At 39.2% G+C, this 24054-nt stretch overlaps 1 protein-coding gene across 1 annotated transcript; it reads right to left on the bottom strand.

Moving 5' to 3' along the window:
* Positions 1 to 2187: 2187 nt before the first annotated feature.
* Positions 2188 to 2799, bottom strand: LOC107520876 (pseudouridine-5'-phosphatase-like). Its single transcript, XM_036225564.1, has one exon. The coding sequence runs from the start codon at positions 2797 to 2799 to the stop codon at positions 2188 to 2190; it is 612 nt and encodes a 203-aa protein (XP_036081457.1).
* Positions 2800 to 24054: the final 21255 nt, after the last annotated feature.

Below are 24054 nucleotides of genomic sequence, written 5' to 3'. Positions count from 1 at the left end.
GCCTCTCCCCGGAAGGACCATAGCTCTAAATTAAGCTGTGTGGAATTTCATCTATTCAGTTGATAACCAAGAAATGTGCAGAGCATCATGGGAAAACAGAACAAGAGTACTTGTACCCCCTTTCCCTGGGAAAGTGAGGAACCACAAAAGGTTTCAAGGATGAGGTGATTCCTAAGCTGAGCATCAGTGGATGAGTAGAAGCAAGCATGGCAGGAGTGGTAGATGAGGACATGCAGGCAGAAAGGACAGCACCAACTAAGACCCAGAAGCTAAAACTATCACTTTGTGGATCCTTGAGGTGGTGGTGCTTCAGGGAGGTATTGACAGGAGATGTGGTTGTGAAGGTTTGGTGGAGCCCAAACACAAGGTTTGTTTGCCTTTATCTGTGGGAGTAGGGAGTTATTTAGGCATTTATAAAAGGAATTAACATCAGACTTGTGTTTACAGAGGTCATCCGGCTGATATGATGGATCTGAAGATTTCCAGACCAGAAGCTAGTTAACAGGCAGTGAACAAGAGATCACGCTCTATAATTATTAAGGATATAAAATGATAATTTGTGATGTGCAAGATGCAAATGGCAGAAACAAACAAAACACCCAAGGATGCCCTAGAGGTCTATCTTGAGTGAAAATATCATCAGACGCTCATACAGACCTCCAGCCTCCTGCAATGTCCCTAGAGGCCCTGTGCATGACTGCCCAAGTTCCCAGGGCCTCACGTCTGCTCAGGAAGATCTGACCCTGTGGTATCTAGCTCTGTATCTACATCTGTTTCATATATCTGTATTTTTTACTGCTTTATGATGGTATATTACTTTGTAATTGAAAAAATATATATGTACATTGAAAACATTTTAACATGAACGGGTGTCAAAAATTTTATTCAATTTTATTAACTGGTGAGGGAACTAGTAAGATGTTATAACCAGTTGAAGGAGAATTCAAAGAATAGACACGTATACAGGCAATCAAGAATGTGGAAATGAATTTGCTGAACTGATGCAAAAGTGGTCAACAGCCAGAGGCAATCACTAACAGGCAATCATCCCACCAGACAATCACATACATTACTATGGTTTTTCTACAACTTACAAAGTTGAAAATTAGTTCAATGGCAGTTACTAACAAAGACCACCTAGAAGGGTGCTGTAAGAGGAAACACCCTGCGATTATGTATTCTTCCCATTTCAATACCTTTCACAATTTTCCCTTCACAAAATGCTGAGTAAATCCATTAAAATGGGTTAATTGCCAAAGTATAAGGTCTGCTAAATCATCCCAAAAGTGTTCCGTGGCTCTAGGTTGTGCCAAGTGTACATTCTGAAATTAAATTATATTTATATTAAAGTATATATTAGAAGAACAATGTTCTTAAAGGGAAGAGTTGGTTTTTTGGATGTAAAAAACATTCTCAAATGTGGATATGTGCCTAGATATAAGTTATAGGCTATAACTGTGTTCAACTAAAAAGAAACTATGGGTAATACAGTTCAGAATCTCTAAGGGTGGAGAAATCCACACAGAGATATTTTGTGGACACAAAAAGAATGTCAATGTTTGCTAATAAGGAGAATGATTTCTTAAGGGCTCACCCATCACGTGGCTTTCCCACTCACATTACAAACCAAATAGAATTACTATTTCACTTTTATGGGTTGCTATTGCATGTAAAGATCAACTAAAGAAAATGAACACAACTTTAATTTCGTTTTGTCTTGGAAAAGTACGTACTTCATATACATATTTATATATAAGCATGAGTATATACATTCACATACATATATATGTATGCATGTGTATTCAGATATAAGCATGTGTATGTATATTCATTATATATGATTATTATATGACTATTCAAATACAATATTCTATGATTATTCAAATGACAATTGTGATCTCTCTTCTGGGCTGTCTCTATTTTGCTTTATCTTAACTGTCAAGTTATGGTTTATTAACATTTTAGAGAACCTGCACAAGTCATAAGGCTGGAATGACTGGTCATGTGGCAATCTGAGAGTGGCTAGTTTCCTGTTTTCCTGGGCAGTATGGCTCACAGAGTGGGCATCAGGGCCACAGTGCCTGGAGAAGCATAATGGTCCTCTCACTCACAGGGTGGCAAACAGAACAGCTAGGGCAGGAAGTACCATAAGGAATCCAGCACAATGATGGCCTCTGCAGTCAAGTTTCAGTGTAAATTTCTATCTGGAACCATAACCACTTGCATTCTGGCCGCAAGAGCCACTTCAGCCCCATTGTGAGCATCTTCGAAGATGAGGCACATCCTTCCCACGGGAGGAGGGGAAAGCCCCCTTGCATAAGCAAGAAGAAATATGTCTGGATCGGGCTTGCCATTCCTCATTTTGGGGTCATCCACCAAAATGATACAATCAAACCAGCTGAAGAATTTCTTGTGTCTACTTGCCTTCATCTCGAAGGATGCAAACCCAGAGCTGATGACCACAGCCAAGGGCATGTGGTACTTTTGCCGATGATAGATCAGTTTTTCCACTGCTGGCATCAGAGCAGCCGTGAGCAACACTTCTTTTAGTTTCATCTGGCTTTCTTCCACCAGCTCCTCTTTGGGCATGGGGAGCTGCAGGACATATATTATGATCAGAGCCACCCCTAATGCCTTTGTGTCCATAAAGAGGGACTTAACATGCCGGGTGTATTGCTTCTCATAGTGATCACATATTTCTTGAAACTCCACTGAATAGAGCCATTCAATGTCCAGAAGGAGGCCATTCATGTAAAAGAGTGGGTGGGTGACAGGCTGCAGCAGGGGCATGGGCGCCATCATCGTACCGCTGTCTCTGTGAGATGGGGATACAGAGGAGGGTTCCTGGCCTCCCCTGCACGCCTCGAGAAACTCTGCACATGCATGGCCCCAGGCCTCCCTTACATTGAAAATACATTTACAAAAATTGAGGAGAATCCCAACATTCCACAGCTAGTGCCACGACCATCAATGGATTACTGATGGTCATGACAAAAGATGATGTACTGCAGATACTAGGACAGTTTAAAATAAGTAGAGTCCTTGAATAGAAAAGTCAGTTTGGGTATGTTTGAATTACCCATCAAATGTTTCTGCACCATTTTAGAAAAGTAGGCAAGTCCTTAGCACTAGGACCAAGCATATGTCTTGTGGCCACTGGGAGATAAATGGCTTACAATAAAATAAACTGTTTTTGATAATTAAGATGAAGTGCATTGATTCCTACCACTTATCTCTTTTGAGATGCCCTTCTAAGGAAGATCAGAAAATCACACAGCTAAGCTGTCAAAAGGGTATGTTGGGACAGAGAGGGAGGGCAGCAGGGAGCAAGATGAGAGGTGTATTTTTTAAGGAGTGCTAAAATTAATGGCGCTATTTTCACACTTGTAAAGTAGACAGTGTGATTATAGTGCAAGCAACGTTTCTTCCTCTCCCCAGAGACCAGGGCTTTGATAGCAACTGGTCAAATGCAAAGGCATAAACAATCACTGTTCCCTCTGCAGAAGAATAAGTCAACAGCCTTCTCTAGAATGACTGCAGCCTGATGAATTAAAGGGGATATGCTGTGTTTGTGAGATATTTCACATCTAGATCGAGCCTCTCCACAGGGAGATGCCCTCGCACCAGGGCTGCTCACAACTTGGCCTCTAGGCAATGAGGCTGGAGCTGTGCCCAGTGTGTGACCCACTAATGCTGATTCAGAGTGGCGTTTGGTGACACTGGAAGTGAGGGGCTGATCTTTTGGTCCTCTCTTTAATTCCTAACATCTAAATTATTGCATTATTCAACTCACTGGAAGAAGAATTTGGGGTCCTGTTTAAATCTAGGGTTCAGAGGATGTTTAAAAGAAGAAAAATAGAAGTTCTCATCATGGAAACATTACTTTTTACCATGAGCACAGTTCCAGACAGGGAGAAACGAGGGACTTAGATCCAATTTCCTGAGTGTCATATCTATTTATATTTGGAAGTCCAGAAAAGCAAGCACATTTATGCTCGTGTTTAAAATACAGACACAAAACATCTAGAAAACAAATGTTTTTAAATCCAACTTGAAGATAAGATGGAATTTATTTAAGGACAGTTGCAATGACAAAAAAATTAAAAAGCAGGGGACCAGTACATAACACCGGAACTGATCCAATAACTACCTCACAGTGCAAGTACAATTACCCAAATGCCAACAAAATGTGGCAGTTATTCTGCCTTAGCCATCTTCTACAGAAGATATCAGTGGAAAGTATGGGGAGGAAGAATGTACAGAAGCAAAGGCCACATAATGATACAATTTAAAGGCAGACACTCAGTTTATGGGGTAGAGTCAGTTTCCTAACTGTATTAACATGAACTCAATTCAAAATCAAACTGAAATTCAGAGGAATGTTTATTTTCTCCACTTTCTTAATGCCCTCCTGTGAGCAAGTATAGTTTTGTTCATTTTACTGACCTATGACTACTAAAGTCTTTATTTCAGCAGCCTACGAAGAGCAAACCGATTTTTTCATCTTTCCTGAACAAAAGCGCCTCTTTGAATCATGTTTTCCGTGTGAGTTGGCATATGGGGTGGGGAGGGTAAAGCCGGAAGTGTGATGAGAGAAAACAAGCGGAGGAGGTTGTGGAGTTTGAGATGAAAAATTCAGCTCTATCCGTAATGCCTCCTGGTCCCGGAGCATCTCGACCCTTACAGTGTTACTCCTGTTGGCTAATCAGATTAAAAGTCTCTGAGACAAACGGTATGCAATAAAACAAGAAAGTGGGAAGAGTATAATGTTGCACCTGTGTTAGTAGAAGTAAATGTGACTGTATCGTGTGCCCAGGTACCTCAGACCTCCCTGTACCTGTCAGGAGCTGGAAAGACGGCCTGTGGCCCTGGCATTCCAGATTTAATAAAAGCGTGGGGGCAATTAGTAAACAAAACATCACAGAGGGTCTTTGTCAATAGACTGTGCTTCCAAGAAATAAAAGTAAGGCAGTGGCGAAGTTCTCTCGGTGATGTAACTGGCTACCACAGGGCAGCTCAGCTATGGAAGGCCTGACTGCCTGGGCGAGGGTGACGTCACAAGATGTGATCTGAGCCACCCTTGTGCACAGTGCGGTGCATACAGGGAACAGGGACTGTCTGTTATGTGAACATAGAGAGCATTGAGCCCAAAGCTTCGTATACATTAAAAATATAATGGGAGAGATTTTTATCTACCATGAATATTTAATTCTCCTGCAAGCTAACCATCTGCATATCACAATGCCCCAATGCATGTGTGTGATTTTCTCTGGAGTTTTTTTAAAACAAAGCAGACCATTTCACTCCTCCTGTGACTTAAGCCTTGAAAGTTGCTTAAATGTGCATTGATCCCTTTGATCTAAGGAATGTGTATTTTAAAACAAAGTCAGCGCTGTTGCTCTAATCTATTTGTGGGGAGGAACCAACAATGGGAGGAAACCAGGTCGATTTCCATTGTTTTCTAGTGGCCTGTGTCACTCTTCACTGATGTTCTGAATGCTGCTTAATTTTTGCTGATGTCTTTTTATCTTAGGCTTCTTGTGAATTTAAAAAGAATTCCATTGATATGCAACCTACTAAGTATTATGATATCCTGCCTGCCCTGCTGCACTGTAGAAGCCTGCAGCTGCCTGAAACTTAATTATGCATGCATGCATGCAAAGCCCAGACGCTTGGCCAAGAGTGCCTGACTGACTACAGTTTCTCGCTTGTTTTTGTTTGAATTATAATTGGGCAGATCTATATTTCTCAACCCATTTTGTAGCTTGAGCATGCCCCTTGTTGCCTCTATGGCTACTTCTACTTGAATCAGCTTGTTCCAGAGGGAGCCCTTCGCCTCTGAGATCTTAGAAGGGTCTTTCATGGGTTTGACAAATCCTTTTACCTATGTGGCAGTTTTAAAAAGTACAAAAAAATGACCCCAGCCCCAATCAGTTTTCCTCCAGATGGTTGATAGCTTAAGAAAAGAAAGAAAAGAAAGAATAGTTAACCAGAAGCTGGCATCTGGGTAGAAACAAAGAAGGTTTAGAGCTGGGCATCCACAGAGGAGAGAAATATCAGGCATAAAACTTTACACCTGCTGAAACTAGGCAGTGGAGACTAGCAAAAGCAGGTTTGTTAAGCATGCACATTCTCTACACAAAGCCTTTTGTAAATGGTTTCCCAGTCTACCTAAGGGATCTTGGTCTTCAAGAAGAACAGAGCTTCTCCTGAGAGCACGAAACTGGGTACAGCACTGCACTACATATAACCATATTAGTGTTATCCTGAGTTGTCCTTCATCAAGGGAGGGTCAGATCGAGTGAGTTTCATATAGGATGGCAGCTGTTGGTTATACCTATTTCTGAAGAACTGTAAGAAACACCAGTATTGTTTCTTTTCTTTCTTCTTTTTTTTTTTAATGAAACATCAAATGAAGCGCCCAGATTAATCTAAGTGAAACTGTTAAAGGGACATCAGGCCCAAAATGCAGTCACTGTGCTAAGACCCACATCACCAAACCAAGACTTAATACCTAAACTAATTTCAGTTTCAGCCTCTCCCAGGAATGTCAGTTTAATCAGTCAGTCTGGAATTTTTTGGTCAACATTAGCTAGATAATCTGCCTGATAGGCCCCAACCGTCCCCCAGAGGAAGGTGGCCCTTCCTGAAACAATTCACTCTTTGCTGAAACAACCTCCTTGCCCTTCTGCCTGTAAAAGCTTTCCATTTTGTACAGCTCTTAGGGGGTTCTTTTTATTTGCTAACTGGGATGCTGCCCAATTCGTAAACTGTTGAATAAAGCTAGTTGGAGCTTTACATTTGCTCAGTTAAATTATGTTTTAACAAAAGTCATTTTATGCTCTTAAAGCTTAAAAAGAAAAATGTTATAGAAATGTACCAAAGCCTCAAAAGCAACTAAGAATCAGTGATAGGATAATTAATCATGAAAGTTTTAAGACACAAAAGTTATTGGGTAAGCATTTGTCATTCGATTAGATAATTTCTATTTGAAGAATAATTCTTAACTAACATTTTCATCCAAGACACCCTACTAAGCATGTGCCATCACAATTACTTGAGGTAGACACTAGTACATTCCCATTTCACAGATAAGAACACTGAGGCCTAGGGAAGTATGGAGACTTTCCCATGACTAATGGCCTCTATGTGACAGAGGCGGGATTTGAATACAGTTGTCTCAGTCCAAAATCTATGCACCGAATAGCTACTACATTTTGCCTACCTAAAAACATTTTATTCAAATGTTCTCTCCGGCGTATAAACTGTCTCTCAACTGAAGTTTATCACATGCATATTAAATGCTAAACACTGTTTTAAGCTCTTTATAACTATCCTGTGCAAGAGATACATTTTTTACCCCATTTTTGAGATGAGGTCTCCACAGTTAACTACTCTACCCAGGAATTCTCAAACATCAGCAAGCTTCAGAATCAGCTGGAGGGTTTGCTAAACATAGTGTGCTGAGCTCTACCCCAGTGCTTCTGATTCAGTAGGTTTGGGTCGGGGCCCCAAAATGTGCCTTCATAGCATGTGATGCTGATGCTGCTGGTCCAGGGAACACCCTCTAAGGAACACTGCATGAGACTATACTAGTATTACTTTTAAAGAATAGGTAGAATTTATTATCCTAGATTCTTCACATACATGTTACACATTTCTAACCCTCAGAAGGCAGATGTTATCTACATTTTATGCCTGAGGAAAATCAGGTTCTGAAAAATTAAGTGATTGGCACAGGATCACCCTAATGGTCAATAGCAGAGCCAGGACCCAAACTGAGAGCTGACTCTCAATGCCCAAGCTTTTCTCAATAGCCCACCAGCCTTTCAGGCTGAGTGGCCTACCAAACTGACTAGGTATTAAATAACCTCAAGATGTGCCTTATACTAAATGTTGTTTTAATGCCCATTGATAATTTTGATTCCCTGGGATATGTAGAATAGGGCCTTTGTCTTAATACATTGTTTAGGAAAAAAAAAAAAAAAAAACTTTTGTGCATGTTAACAATATGTGAAATGACCAAATACAATATAGGAAAGGATTTTCATGACCAAAGATGCTATCAGCATTAAGACAAAAATTTAAGCCAAGACATTAGAAACATCTTTTACTTTGCTAGTGAACATGGAAGAAAAGATGGATGTGGGATTCATAGGGAATGGATTTTTATAGGTTTATAGACTCATGAGTTTAATTTTCTGAATTGGATAGATCTAATATTTAGAAAGGATTATGAGATCACATATTTATTCACCTCTCAGTACCAAGTTAGCAACAATATCTAAATTGTTATTACTTCCCCCAAAACATGAGCCTGTGCCCTATAGCCCAAAGAGCACCAGAAAATGCTCTGGCATGGTTCATTCCCTTGTGTTCTGTATAAAAGAAGAGAAAGTCAAACTGTCTGAGAGAGTTTTTTTATCTACCATATCAGCTAACATCTTTCCCTTCTCCCAATTGGAAATTAAACTCATAAGCATCACTTTTTATTTGCCTCAAGCGTATCAGTATAACACGAATGCTAACTCATAATCCACTAATATTTGAAGCAATTCTATTGAATTACATTTTGAAATTGCAATTTTGTGCAACTGTACAGAAAATAACCAAATGAACATTAAATTATTTGTTGTGATGAAGAGTTTAGTTTCGGCATTCATCAAACATGCATTGGAATTCCTACTCTATCTCTTCCTCATAGTTTGTCCTTAAATATATCATTTAACCTCTCTGAAGGTCGGTATCTCTATGTGTAAGATGGTGATACTAATACCTACTGTGTAAGCTTGACATGAGAATATTTGTGGAAGTCCTAAGAAATAATAACGGTTTTGACCTTCCCCACTTCCATGAAAATTTACTTTGGGGATGATTATTGATGTCCTTTTCCTTCTGTATATATGCAATTATATACATATACTATATATATATATATATATATATACACACACACACAACTATATATATTTTTTGTTACAATCCATCTTTTCATATTAGATTGCATTTTACATTTTTTTGCCTAGTACTTCTTCATATATGCATTTCGCTCTCTCATTATTTGCTTTTTCAATAGTCATCTAGTACATGATGACATTATTAGGAAATTATTTACTACTTGGAATATTTGGATTTTCTCCAGTTTTACCTACAGAAAACTGAAGAATGTCCAAAGGACATGAAGAATGTCCTTTGATTATTTTTGTAGAGTTTGTTTTCCTTATGTTTCTGGACCACCTCCTTTTCTGGAAAATAGCGAAATGGAACACCAGATCCAAAGGTCTGCGTGAAGGGATATGTGAATTTTTAAAGCCAAGTATAAAACATTTTAGAATATTAGAGCTTCTAGACAAATTACGGCATTGGGAAGGAAGTCCTGCTTTGTGACTACAAGGGCCATTGTTCCACATCTACCTCTCTATTCTTCTTTAAGGAGGGTTTTTCAAAGCCAGTTTCATATTTTACTCACATCAGATGCTGTTCTTTTTGAGGGCAGATGGTACTCCAGCTTGGTGGAAAAGAGGTCAGTCAGAGTTAACCAGGTTAGAAATCAACCTGACTAAAAGATCTAGTCGCTATCCTATTTATTCTAATACACTTTGACCCCTGTTTATTCTAGGCTGCCAGAAACTATCTATTAATAGAGATGTGGAACAGAACCTAGATCAAATACAAAGTGCTGGCCTCCCCAAATGTAGGTAAGCTCACTGTTGGATGATCTTGAAGTGCTAAAGGTCTACTTTTGTTAAAATCAAATTCGATACTCTCAGAATGACTATCTACCAACAGGTGTCAAAGGTTAACAGTGATGCCAGGGTGAGATACATACTGTGAGAGACTAGGACACCTAACATCCCTGCAAAGAGATAAGCTTTGAGTGGAGAACATCCACAGTTTGCTCATTTTGGTAATAATGTGTCATGACCTGCTCTATTCTGAGAAGTCAATGCAAATAAAAGTATTATAAACTAGTAATTTATTCATCAACAAATATTCATTGGATACTAAGTAGATGTTTATACTATTCTAGAAGCTAGGAATCTAGCAATGAACAAAATACCAAGATATGTGTAAAGCTTAAATTCTGGTGAGGTTTAGATGAGTTTTGAAGGAAAATTTTTTTTCAATTCCCAAGAAGAAAATATCATACATTTTGATTTGTAATTTAGCAGATTGGCTTACTTTTCTAAATGTCAGAACTTATCAGCCTCATAAATCACGTCCTCCGAACTCTCACCTGATACACTTTACCCAGCCTGCTCAGTGACCAGGAGCTCACTATTTCACAGTGCAGCCCACTTTATTTTTGCATGTCCAAAATTAATTCAAAAATCCTTTTTTTAAAATGCTCAAAAATTGTCTTTATTCTATACTTTCCTTTGTAGTTACACAGTGCTACTACTACCTAATGAAAGATGGAAGCACCATGAGTTCCAAGTCAGTGGAAAATACTATCCTTAAAAGGAGAGTTTGACTTATTTCCTGGGATAATGGAAGAGAAAGCCTATCTTTATACAGTTAGGTGGGCAGTACAGGAGCCCCCAATGTTGCTACAGTTTATAGATGATACTCTTTTATTTTTAAGTTTAATTTCCAAGAATCTTGCCAGCAAAAAGCTTGTTTTGTCTTTTACCAATTCCAGAGACTTTAAAATACAGTAAAGAACAGCAGGGTAGGTACCCTCCTTATATTGGTAGTTTTCAGTCTTTTTATGGCATCTAAGAGAATCATGTTTTATTGTGTAATGTATCTCATGACAGTTTTGAAATGTAACCATTCAACTCGCATTTTAGGCGAGTATGTGGTAAAATGAAACACTAACACACATACACACACACGCATGCAGACAGGATCGATTAAGATTGAATTTTCCCCCTAGGATGAAAGTGAGATGTTTGTATGGAAACAGGCAGGTCCCTGCCCCTAACGACTCCATAGTTAGAAGACAGCTTTATCTATTCTTCAAATGGCTGCAGCTCATTACAGCATCCATGTCAAAGACCAATAAAAAAGCACCAGAAAGAGTGGTTTCTGCACTCTTCAAACACAAATTTGCTTTCTCACTGAGGAAGAGTACGAAGGTTTGTATCTACTAAATTAAGCCCATTAACTATGACCCTTTCTCTGAGCTACATTTAAGAATAGGAGAAAGAACAAGAGATTATATACAAAACCTATGTATAATATATAAATAATTAATATCAGCAACCACACAGTAAGGTTAATTGTTGCTTCTCCGAACACTTAATCCGCAAGCAGTTGATAAATCCCACCCTGAATAGAAGTGGCTCGTATTTAGGTCACACAAAGTCATTGCCGTTTTTTAATTTAAACTGTGCACTAGATTAAAACACAAGAGTATTTCAGGAGGACAATTTCGAAGCAGCAGCAATAGGCTGTCATTTGGCGTAAAAAGTTTCCACAGCACACCCCAGGGACATGTTAATCAAAGCTTTTTAATGGATTCAGTCTGATCTGTGACAGGCTTTGTTCCAGAGATGGCATTTGCTAGATAAGGCTGCAAGTTATCAATAAGACACAGTAATTGCAGGGAGTGATGGAGCTACGTTTCTGGGGCTTCCTACCATCCAGCTCTTTTTTATTATCAGTTGAGGCAAGAGTCTTGCAGTAGAAGTCAAAAGACGACTTGTTTCTTCCTTTAATCTCCCAACATATAACAAAGAGAAATTACGCAACAAGAAAACTGACAATTTATTTTTAAAACTCTCGCATCACCTTCTCCTGTTTCTCCTCCTTATTAAGTCTTTGTCTTAGACTTTTAAGCCAGGACTGGGCAGCAAATCTTTTAACCTGATCAAATAAATCCATTTTAACCAGAGGCAAGCTTGTGAAGCTATTCCGTGGGTTTGGGCCCATTCTACAGTGGCTTCTTCACTAAATTCTTTATTATTACCTGGAAGTCAAAGCAGCCAGAGGCTAAACTAATGACTAAGGATCACGCTGATCAACTGCAGGGATAGTTAGCTTTTCAGCCACTTACTGTTAATGCTCAGCATCTGATAGAAAACATCTCAGTGCCTGTTCAAAACTAGTAATGTAATAGGAACTTAACAGTTGTTTTTTAATAAGCCACGATCCTTACTTTGAGAGATCAAAATCATTCCCTTAGTAAGAGAGTGGACAAGCAGAGGCGACGGGGAGATAGTGTTCAAGAAAGAACCAGCCTCATTTAAAGTGCTTTTTCACAACTGTTTGGCTGTCTTTAGCTCCCATGTCCCTGAGCTAATATGTCATCACTGAAGATTCCCACACCTGGATAGCCTGTGTCAACACCTTAGAAAGCCAGGAAAGAACAATCAGACATCTGCATCTCAGTCTAAGGTAATCTCTTACTGTTTCCTAGTGTGTTAATGTATATGCAGCTGTTACCTCAGTTCCCCAGGCAAGAGGTCAGGTAGATCTATATGCCTTATTCAGTTCTGAACCTACTTAGACACTCATTGTATGCCTTTCCGTGTCTTTGGCCAGGAAGCAAAATTACACAGAGATACAAACATGTGCTATAACACCTCTAACGCTATGACTCTTTTTCATTCATTGTATGCCCCCTAAATAAGATCTAAACTCCTGAGTGGGTTCTTCAGGAGTGATTACAAACTACTCTTTCTGTCTCACTTCTTCTCAGGCCCTACCATTCTACTTTTGTTGATGGTATAAAATGTCTTGTAATTTTATCCCTCTTGTCTTTGTTTATAACATTCCTTCAGCCCGAAAGATCCTTCTGCTCATTCTTCACTTACCAAATTCCTTCTTAACCCTCAAGCCCCGCTCAAATGCCATCTACCCAGTGAGGTCAGAATTAACTGAGACAAGAGACAGAGCCACAGAAGGTTGGGGCAAAAGGGTCATGGTACCAGGGACTTTTGCTGTCATAAAGCTTTAGGGAGACAACTCGGCTTCCAGCAAAGAAATTATTTATTCTCAGAACTCCAAGTGATAGCCTATTGCTTCCAAACAAGAATAAATCTCTAAAATACATTGGAAAAAAGCTAACAAAAGAAACTAATCTGGATTCTGCCACAGAATAGCTGAGCATGAAGTACGTTCAGAAAGTCATTTAAGAAACCACATACCTGGTTGTGTGCTAGCACCTGGGGATGCAACTCTTTAGAAACAGAGTCCTTGGGGAGATTACAGTAGACTAGAGTCCCGCAGTGGACCAGGCTTCGCCTCCCAGCATCCATCTTTGAGGGCAGTAGTACTCAAAATTTAGATCATAAGAATCACCTGGAGGGTCTGGCAAATGCAGATTGATGAGCCCCACTGCCAGTAGGCCTTGGCTGGGTCTGGGTCATTTGCATTTCTAACAAGTCCCAGGTGATGCAGACTCTGCTGAGAACCACTGCATCAGGAAACCACCTGACCCTCACTTCTGCCTGTCCGCTCTGGGAAGTACAAAGTAAGGGCAGCAGGAAAATCAGCATGAAAACCGGTTAAGAGATGATTGCTCTGGTCCTAATTAGAGATGACAAGGGCCCAAATTAAGAAAGTGTGTGGAGGAATGGAGAGAGAAAAGAGTGAGCATTTACTGATTAATTAGATTTGAGAGTAAGAGAAAAGAATCTAGGATGCTTGTACATCTCAGGCTTAAGAAACTAAGAGACTGATGTCAAAGGAAGGATCTGTTTTATAAGTAGAAGGATCTTATATTTGATAGTTAGTGAAGAGAAGAAGACAAAGAAGCTGAAAAGTTGGTACAGGAACCAAGGGGATAATTATAGGGTATCATCTGTAAAGACAAAGGAACATGTGGTGGGATAAGGCCTGTCTCAGGGGTGTGGGGATAGGGGGAGGGCAAAGAAAGAGAGCCAAGGAAGATCATTTTGTAGGTAGGAAGCTAGGAAGTTGGGGGAGTTCATACTTGATATCTCCTTTGTGAAATAGAAGTTTGTGGGATTAGACGTTTGAGAAGAGAAGCTAGTAAGGAAAACAAAAGAGCAAACTGACTAGGGGCAAGTAATATTGCTGAGAAACACTGATAAATTCACATGACATCCACAAATTTGATATCCCAATCAAGGCTTACTTAAACTTTTCAGCAATGCTATAAGTTCCAATTGAATTTGAACTCAAGGTCTCACAGCTATTAAATGGAAGAGACAGGTTCTGAATTCACATCTATTGATTCTCACAGTAGTTAAATAGTTTCTTGTGTAAGACAGAGCCAGTTGTTACTGAAGACAGAGGCCATGCTTTTCTGGTAGGAAAGCTGATGATTTGGACTCTCTCCTGCCCTCTGTTATCACAGGTGCTCAAAGTCTGCTGTGGTCTAAATGTTTGTTTCCCCATAAAATTTGTACGTTGAAATCCTAACCCTCCAAAGTGATAGTATTTGTAGATTGGGCCTTTGGGAGGTGAATTTGTCTTGAGGGTGGAGGCTCAGTGAATGAGATTAGTGCTTTTATAAAAGAGACCCCAGAGAGATTCCAAGCTCTCTAGCCCCTCTGCCATACGGGGATGCGACAAGAAGTCTGTGAACGGAAGAGGGCCTTCACCTAATCATGCTGGCACCCTGATCTTGAACTTCCAACCTCCAGAACTGTGAGAATTAAACTTCTGTTGTTTATAAGCCACCCAGTCTGTGATGTTTTCTTATAGCAGCCCAAAGGACAAAGACAGAACCCAGGTGCAAAAGGGTCTTCATCGCTGTTTCTTGCAACCCTTTGTATGCACAACTTTATATTTCAGTAGAGGTGTTAGCCATGGCCTCAAAGCCTAAATAATTAACAACCCATCACCAGAATGCTGCCAGTTCTGTCAATGCATATCATAAAAGTATCCAAACAAAATTAATTTTAGCTAATATTTAAAGTATAAGCAACAGAGCCTCTCTGCAAAACCCTATCCTTTCACAAAGATGTTACATTTCCCAAAAGGCTGAAATCCTTACTCTAGTCCATTTTAGATTCATATGGATCCCATTTCAAAGCTAATTCCCATAATGGTTGCTGTATCAAATAAAGGCTTCTCTCAGCACACACATTCTCAGGAGCATGGATTTGCCTGCCATAGCAGAGAGTATTCAGAGCAGGGTTATATAGCCCTGATGTAGAAAAGCTTCCTGAACAGGTAATCTGAGTAGATGACATACTTAGAAACACTCACCTGTTTAGAAATGTAACCCACTGGACCTGTTTTTGTGCATATGTGGAAAGAACTAACTCTGGGAACACAAGCTTTAGTTTTTCCAGAGGAAAGGGTCACCTCCCACCCCACCACCCACACACACTTCACACAGATGTGTGTGTATTATATACACCTCCACACCCACATTCCCAGGAAGAGTGGTTAGGAAATGTCGAGATCAAATTGAAAGCAGTGTGATTGTCAGTCTATAAAAAAACTAGTATGGAAATTACTGATTTGGTGTATTCCTACCTGACATTTTCAATATATATAGCATCACGCTAGCCTCCTTTGGAACAGGAGACAATTTCAATGACTGCTGCTGGAAGCACAATGTCTCCTCAGCATGCTGCCTTACCACACAAAGAACTGTGAGCTCAGCCTCCTACTTGCTCGGAGTATGTCACAAGTAGACACTTAGTCTCAACTCCCACTTGGCCTCTATTTTATTTTGCAAGTGGCTATTACAGAAGTCTAACATGAAGAAAGGACAGTCAGTTCTTCCTTAAATTTTAAGAGAAGCTTTCTTTAGTATAACTACTTCCACTGGACTAGTAAATTCTTCTAATTTAGTCCCTGAGCTCAAAGTCCACAGGAATATTCTTAAATTTAACAGATTAAGAAAATTTCCAACAATTGAATACTGCAGGAGAAAATCATGCAATCAAATACAGTGGTCGTTTTTTATATTAAAATTGCAAAACTCAAATGAGGACTCTATACAGCCACCAACTCTATTCTTTTTCTCTAACAGACTCTCCCATTTCCCAAGATGGCCATTCCATACCTCCCCTTGCCTCAAACCTATCATACTTCCTTTGCCCTCACAGCTGACAGCTTTACCTCATACTTCATTTAAAAAAAAAATAATTTAAACACAAATCTTTCATCTTACCGCCCCAAGGCCACAATCCCACTTTATTATTTTCCTTCCTGAGTATTAAAGAGTTTCTTTCACTAAAAGCCAGCCTTTCCATATGTGCTCCGGACCTGAACCTATCACTTCTCAAGGATCTCCCCCATTTGGTCATTTTCTACCTCTCCTGCACCATCAATCTCCCACTTTCTAATGGGAAATTCCCACTCCAGTTGCTCTAACTGAAATAAAACAAACAAAACAAAACATCTCCTCTCCATGTGTCTGTCCAGCCCCTCTACAGCCCTTCCAAGTAAATCCTCTCAAAAGTTTGTCTACAAGTGCTGTCTACACTTCCTCACCCCAAAAAGATTCTCGACACCACTCTGTCCTCCTAACCTCATTCCTACTAAAAAAGTCTTTATCAAGGTGGACAGGTATCTCCATGTCACCAACCACAATGGACACCTTACTAAACTTTTCAGCAGTACTCCAAATACCAGTGTTTACTCCCTCATTCTTGTCTCTTTTTTTGCCTTCTATTTTCTCAAGATTTCCTTCCTTCCACACTGATGTGGCCTCTCAATCTCTTTTACTGGCATTTCCTTCTCTGGCTGAACTCAAGGGTTAGCCCTGGATCCTACTTCTCTCCCCATGTAATATCTATTTACAGGGGTTTCAAAATCATCTTTATACGGATGACTTGCAATTTTATATCTTCAGAACTAGACCTCTCTTCTGAGCTCCAGGCTTGTGATTCTACCTGTCTAATTGATGTTTCCACTTGCATTTCCAATAGATAATTTAAACTGACTATGCCAATAACGCTTGAGAGTTCCCTTCAAAACCGTGCCCTAGTCTTTTAAACCGCACTCAGTCTTCCAGTTTCAGCAGTAAAAATAGTTAGCACTTATTCAGTGTATACTATGTCCCAGTAAGCAAGTCAGCTAAAGCATAACCTCCCTTAATGCTTACAATATTCCTTTGGAGTAGATATTTTTATTATTCCTATTTTATAGAAGAGAAAAACCAAGGCACAGAGAGGTTAACTTTACCAAGGTCAAACAGCTAATAAAATCTCAGACAGGATAAGGACCCAGGCATTCTGGCTCAAGGGCCAGTGCTATTAACCAGATCATTATATTGTGCTCTCCCCAGAAACTTAAGAGTTTTATTGATCACTCTGTTCCCCACACCCCGCTATATCTAAAATTATCAGAAGGTCTGGTGAACTCCAGCTCTAAAATATATCATGAACTTGTCCCTGTTTCTCCATTTCCTCTACCACAATGTCGATCTCATGTAGCCCATGGTTATGGCCTCCTACCTGATTGACCCTCTGCCGCTTTTCTACCTCTGAGCCACTCATCATGAATGGGCAAATGTATCTTAAGTATATCATATCACTCTCTGCTTTAAAAACTGTCAAAAGCATCCCACCACAGTTAAAGTCTAACATCCTCATGATGCCCTGCAGGGTCCTGCATTTCTTTCCAACTTCAGTGCTTCTCTAACTCATGGCTCCTCGGCCTAGCTGGTCTCCTTTCACTGTCACCAATACTTCCCTCACCTCCCCCCACCCCCTTCTGTTTCCCCCCTCACCTAGGGCCTTGTCTGGAATGCCCCGCCCTTTCTGACTGCCTCCTGCCTGAGCTATAGATCACCCCTCAGAAAGGATCCCCTTGAACATGCTACCAAAAGTAAGAGGCCTCCCTGAGGATGAGCTACCTTGCAAAACTTACAATTTTTTAATTATTTTTGATTTTCTTAGTTTTTAAAAATCTGTTCTACCCCAAGAAGCTCCACGAGGACTGAAACGGGTCTTTCTCATTCTTGATGATTTTGCCAGTATCCACGATAGCAACCAGCACAGTTGGCCCCTCAATAAATCTTAATTGATTAATATACTCATTCTTGTTTCTTTAGGTATTTCAAATGGGGCAAGAATCCCAAAGTTTAAGGTTCAATTATTTCTAAAAGGAAAACTCATTTCTGTGAATTATAAAAAATGTAGAAGTACTCACTCCTCCTGAAAGAGCTAAAAATAAAGGAGGAAAAAGAATTTCTCTGGACAAACAGAAATGTATATTGTTGAAAAGAAGCTTAGCCTGGCAGAAAAAATAAAATATGTGGTCACCCCACAAATTAGCTAAAAGGGCACACTAGATCCTCCTGGCCTACAGAGTGAATAAAAAATTTAATTTAATAAAAATATTAAAAATTATGGTCAAAAATTCAAGATCGTAAACTCTCTGTGATATAGGAACAACATGGAGAGTTAAATGGAATAGTACAAAAAAATATAAATTTAGACTTTCTCAAAAAAGAATGAAATGGACTTTGTCCCTGATGTTCTCAACATTCTCCCTGAAAACAAGAGCATTTGTTGCCACTCGCCAAGAACTCCAGTTTATAGTTTTCAACACACAGCACAGACAGCACTGTTGAAATACTGAGTTCAACAATGCCTTCCTTCAGTATAATCCTGGGGCCAGTAAAATCAGCAGAGACAACGTAAAAACATAACCTGATGCTCTGTTATAGAATTCCACACATCTCAACCAGGGCCCTGGGCTGCCTTATCTGTTTGCTATATTCCAGCCTTTTGATTATAAGGTTGTGCTTTTACTGCATATCTGAAACACTACTCATTCATTCATTCACTCATTCATTGATTCAGCAACTATGTCTTGAGCACTATTCCAGGGGCTGGGGTTAGAGCACAGAACAAAATAGACAAGGCCCTATTCTTACGGAGTGTTGGGTAAGGGAACCAACAAACAAAATGGATGCAGTCAGGTTCCCTCCCAGCAAGCCATGCGGTTTCCGGATGGCCTTAGCCATAGCATTCCAAGAGACCTTAGCCATAGCATCCCAGGTGGCCTTAGATACAGCGTCCTATACAACCTGTAGAATGCATGTGCACTGTGATTGATTGTGATTGATTATAGTATCTGGCCTTAAGCCACTATTGTGCACCTTGTCACAAAACAGCACTGCCTGAGTGGGCTGGGGAGCTGTAGCTGTGCCTATGTCTTGCTGTGTCCTGCTATGCCTGAATAAAGCTACGTCACATCTGCCCAGGGCTCCTCGCATATTCTTCCAGCTGCCAGAACCGTGTACCCCAAGCTTCGGTACCCTGAACCTGCAGAACACAGAGCTTTCTCTACACAAGGGACGGTAAAGATAAAGATGGTAACAACTTGAGAAACCATAAGGTATATGAAGGAAATAGAACGGTCACAAAAGAAGAGTCAGTGGGGTGCTGAGAGGCCACAGTTAGGAGGGGCTGATCCAGATCCTTGCCGTTGGGCTTCTGTTTGGGTTAAGTCACTGCCCCCACCTCCCTTCCATGCAAAGACCAGAGGTTGGGAAGGGAATGAGGGTCACAGTGGACAGGCCGTGACTCTCTAAGGAAGGTCAAAGCTCCCAACAGGGAGCCCTTCCCACACAATTCTTTCTCTAGGTTCCTGTAACTGCTCCCTCCACTCTCCTCCTCAAGCCTGGGGTAGTAATAACTCTGTATTTTTAACATCCCCTGGGATGCAGCACCTCCCTTAGTTACTTTTTTAAGTTCTTGTCCAGGATCTCTTAGAAATTCTCATCAAACACTCAGCCTGAGACTAATGTTTCTGCGAGGATCTTGACTGATAGATTCTAAACTAAAAACACGCGCTAGGCCACCCTCTCACTTTCGGCAGTTCCCTTTGTTTCCTCCTTAGTCTTGGCAAGCCACTTGCTAGACATTGGTTCCTGTAAGTGGTATATAACTCCACATAACATCACCTTTGAAATTTTCAGAAGTTTCTGGATCAATTAAATGTCTTTCAGCTCCTGTGGTTCCCTTTCTTTGCACGAAGCTTTCCTGAGATCAGAGCACTTTTTAGGGCGATGCAAGTCATACCAATAAAACGATTCAGGAAAGAATTTTGAAAGTGAAAGACAGTGTACCTGGAGAGAGCCCTGGATTTGTAGTTCAAGTTTAACTGCATGACTCTTGGCAAGTTGATTTTCTCATCTTTAAGACAGTAATGATAATAACATAGTGATAAACTTATTCATTGATATTTAGGGTAAGAATAGGGAATGGTAATCAGGCTACAGTGAGTAACTCCACTCCATTCTGAAGAAGAATCAGTCCATAACTGCAGATCAATGGAGCACTAAATTCTTCACATCATTAATTCTGAGCCATCATTAATTCTAAATCCAGGAAGACTCTTGTTTTGGTCACTTCTTAAAATTTTAATTCCCCCACAAATATTAAAATAATATGTTATTATATGAGGCAGCTCGGGCCGCCATAACAAAATACCATGGACTGGGTGGCTCACCTATTTCTCCCAATTCTGGAGGTTGGGAAGTCCAAGATCAAGGTGCTAGCCAACTCGGTTCCTGGTGAGGACCCCTTTTCTGGCCTCCAGAGGGCTGCCTTCTTGCTGTGTCCTCTGTTATAAGGGTACCAGCCCTATCAGATGGGAGCCCAACAGCTAGGACCTCATTTAACCTTTATCATATCCTCACTGGCCCTATCTCCAAATATAGTCATATTGCAGGTAAGGGTTTCAACCTGAACTTTGGGGGGACGCAAACCTCAGTCCATTACAGACTGAAAGTATAATCTACACCAACTACATGATAATCATGACCCAGTTTTTATCTGTTGATCTCAGGAACAGAAACACAGATATGATTTGGAAATTCTTTAGATATAAAGTGCTTCTCTTCTACTATACATAAAGATTCATGCTGAAGACTATAATTAAAAACACTGAATTAAGTTTAGTAAAACTTTATATAAATCATTGCTTACTTGGAATATATGTGCAAAACTAAACCAAAAAGCTAGTCTCCAAATTATGCAATTACTTGGTCTCTGAAAATCTAAATACCCAGAGTTACCACGGCTTTGCTAAAATTATAACCAAAAATCTTCACCATTCTGAGAAATATTTTTGCCTTTTTTTCCTTTGTATACATTCATACTTTAGTAAGAAATTAAATTTTTTTAAATATTAAGAAGAGGCAAAAACTTGAGAATTTTTTAATTCACCAGATCTACATGTTTCAACTCGGATAAACCCCAAAAAGAAATATGGAATCAAAAGAAAAAGAAAAGAAAAGAAAGATTCCAAAAAAATATATCCATACTTCCTTTCCCCCTGCTTCTTTTCTCCTTTTGAAAAGTTTGAAAAGAGCTAAGACAAATGTTACAACTTAAATTCTGTTAAACCTGAATGACGTGGAGCTTGTTATATTACTTTCTGAACTTCTATGAATTTTCAAAATATTCAAAATAAAAAAGAATAGCAAAAGTAACACAAGTCGAGATAATGATGCCCATTTTAACAAGAAGAAGATACGGAACTGAAAAAATTATGGTCAAGGAAAACCTAAAATATCTCCTTAAGTACATCATTTCTCAAGAATTATTAATTGGAACGCCAGTCCCTCACTTAATAAATTTGGATAAAGAAGGGTAAGCAGAGCTTAACAGGTTCCTTTCTTAGGGTCTCTAGCACATTAATATGCTTTTGTAATTTCAAAGATGGTGAAGAATTGAGGATGAATATTGGGCAAGATAGTGTATGGCATTTTCCAGTTCACATGCATCACAGGAATGAATGCTTTGCCCAAGGTGGTTCAGAAAATGGAGGGGAAATTATAACTGCAAACTCAAATATCTGTGTTGACTTTTTCAACTCTTTGTAGGAGACTATCCAACATAGCAGTTTTCTATCTTTTTGGTACCAGAATCCTTTATGCTCTGAAAATATTAAGGACCCTGTGGAGCTTTTGCTTATGTAGGTTATATCTGTCAACATTCACCCTTATTGATAATGAAATAACTATTGTTATTTTAAAATAACAGTAGTACATCTATTACATGTCAACAAACATTTTAAATAAAAATGACTATATTTTCAAAAACAGAATGACATTGTTTTACATTTTTGCCAATCTCTTTCGTGCCTGGTTCAATGGAAGACAGCTGTATACTCGTGTCTGTTTCTGCTTCAGCCTGTTGCAATAGTTTTTGATTGAAGTATATGAAGGAAATAGGGCTTCACATAGATGTGTAGACAGAGAAGAAAGGTATATTTCAATGGCCTTTTCAGATAATTATATTTAATACTACATCAAAACTCAACAAATGGTATTTCTCACAAAATAGTTGCGATAAGTAATCTGAAACTGTATCAGCGAACTTTCACATTCTGTTTCATTAAAATCCATTGGTCTTTAGCCCATGCATAATTTTATAATATGCTTTGGTCGCTTGGAAATTTTCTGCTCCCTAAGTTATGCAGAGCTTTGCAAGGTTGATATATTTTATTATACAATATCTAGTAATCATATTTGTTAATATCACCCTTGATCTCATCAAAAGACTCTTAAGTGTCTAAAAGCTGTCAAGCTCATAGTGGCAAATACACATTTTTCAAATTTTTTTCTTGAAAGCTCAAATTTTATCATTGGCAGCAAACACTGTCAGTTGTTTTTCCTGAAGTAACAAGCTCATTTTGTTCATTTTTGAGAACATGTCTGCCAAAAGCCCAAGTCTGCAAAACCAAAGTTTGTCAGTCATTCTCTCAAGTAAAAATGTGTTTCCAGAAAAAAAAGCAGATAGTTCAGCTTACAGCTCAAACAATATACAAGTGCTTTTCCTTCAGACAACCGTTGTACTTCCATCTATAACAAAAATGCTCTGTGTATAATTTTGTCACACAGAACACTAAAAGATGTGCTCAGAGTCAAAACTTAGTAAAAATTAATAATTTTACTTCTCCATCAAGAATGTTCTTAAGAGAAACATGAGCTTTTTTTAACAAGTAGATGGCAGTGAACAATAACTGCTAGTACAGTTTGGCACTGTTGTCACGTTTGTACTAAGGCACTTTTATCTCCCAGTGCTTTTCTAGCATCAGAATAAATGTCAACATGACAAAAAGGGCAAATAAAGTATTACTATTAGTATAAAAATAGTTTTGCCCTCACAGACCTTCTAAAAGGATCTTGGGACTTCCCAAGTATCCAAAGATCTCACTTCGAGAACCATTGATGTAGAACATTATGAAGATAAATAACTTAGTCTTACATTATTTGAAAAATCAAACGAAAGTCAATGCCTTTGGCTACTGCAACCTCTTACAAAATCAACACATTTGCTTTTGCCTTTCTGAATCTAAAGGAAATCAAAACAAAATAAATACAAGTCTTCAACTGCCTTGTTGGTCTATTTTCAGACAGCCTCATTTAGAGCTTTACCTGTTTTCCTGTTCCTTTCCTTTCAAATGTAAAGATAGTAACATTCGATATTTAGTAGGTTCACCATACAGAACTGCCAGAGGCATAAAAAGAATATCATGCAACTTTTACAATATACAATTCTCTGTTTAAGTGGTTTTGTAGATAAAACTTTATAGTACAGTATTGACTAACATTTTTCTAATACCAACAATGTGTCAGACAAGATAATAGGCACTTTTACAGCAACTCATCAGATAGTGGCACATTCTACAGCTAAGAAGGTTGAGGCAAACACATAGAAAACTTTATTTTTAGGAAGTCTACGGTGCTGGATCCATCACATAAGTCTCATGTTTGAAAGAGCCTTATGTTTGCAATTGCCCTCAAAGATGGGGTGAAGGTGGTACGTAATCCAGATCCTCATAAAACAGCCTCTCTCCTCTGACCAGTTTTCCTACCTTCCTCGGCTGGGTGCCAGTGCCCACGAGGTGGAGCAGCCAATGAAGCCAGAGCCTTGGAGTGACACTCAACTGCTGAGCCAACAGACACTCAACAATTATTCTTCTGTATCTAGAAACACTAACTTGTCCAAGAGTAGGAATTTCATGTGAATACTATAATCATTAGTTAGACAAAAATAATAAAAATAAACCAGATTCAAATGTTTACCAGAGAATAACATCAACATTTAAAGATCTCTGAAGTGAAGAATATATCTACCACTACACCATCAGAAAGAAAGGGGTATGCAAACCCTGTAAACACATATCCCAAATCACTCCTCAGCTTAACACTCACCA

This window comes from Rousettus aegyptiacus, unplaced genomic scaffold, assembly GCF_014176215.1.
Source record: "Rousettus aegyptiacus isolate mRouAeg1 unplaced genomic scaffold, mRouAeg1.p scaffold_m13_p_8, whole genome shotgun sequence".
In the NCBI taxonomy this organism is placed as follows: domain Eukaryota; kingdom Metazoa; phylum Chordata; class Mammalia; order Chiroptera; family Pteropodidae; genus Rousettus; species Rousettus aegyptiacus.
Note: the sequence above shows the minus strand (reverse complement) of the source record. Positions and strands in the feature narration are given on the sequence as shown.

Bases quoted from the DNA above. Each gene is read 5' to 3' on its own strand.
- LOC107520876 (XM_036225564.1), bottom strand. From the start codon at position 2,799: ATGGCGCCCATGCCCCTGCTGCAGCCTGTCACCCACCCACTCTTTTAC.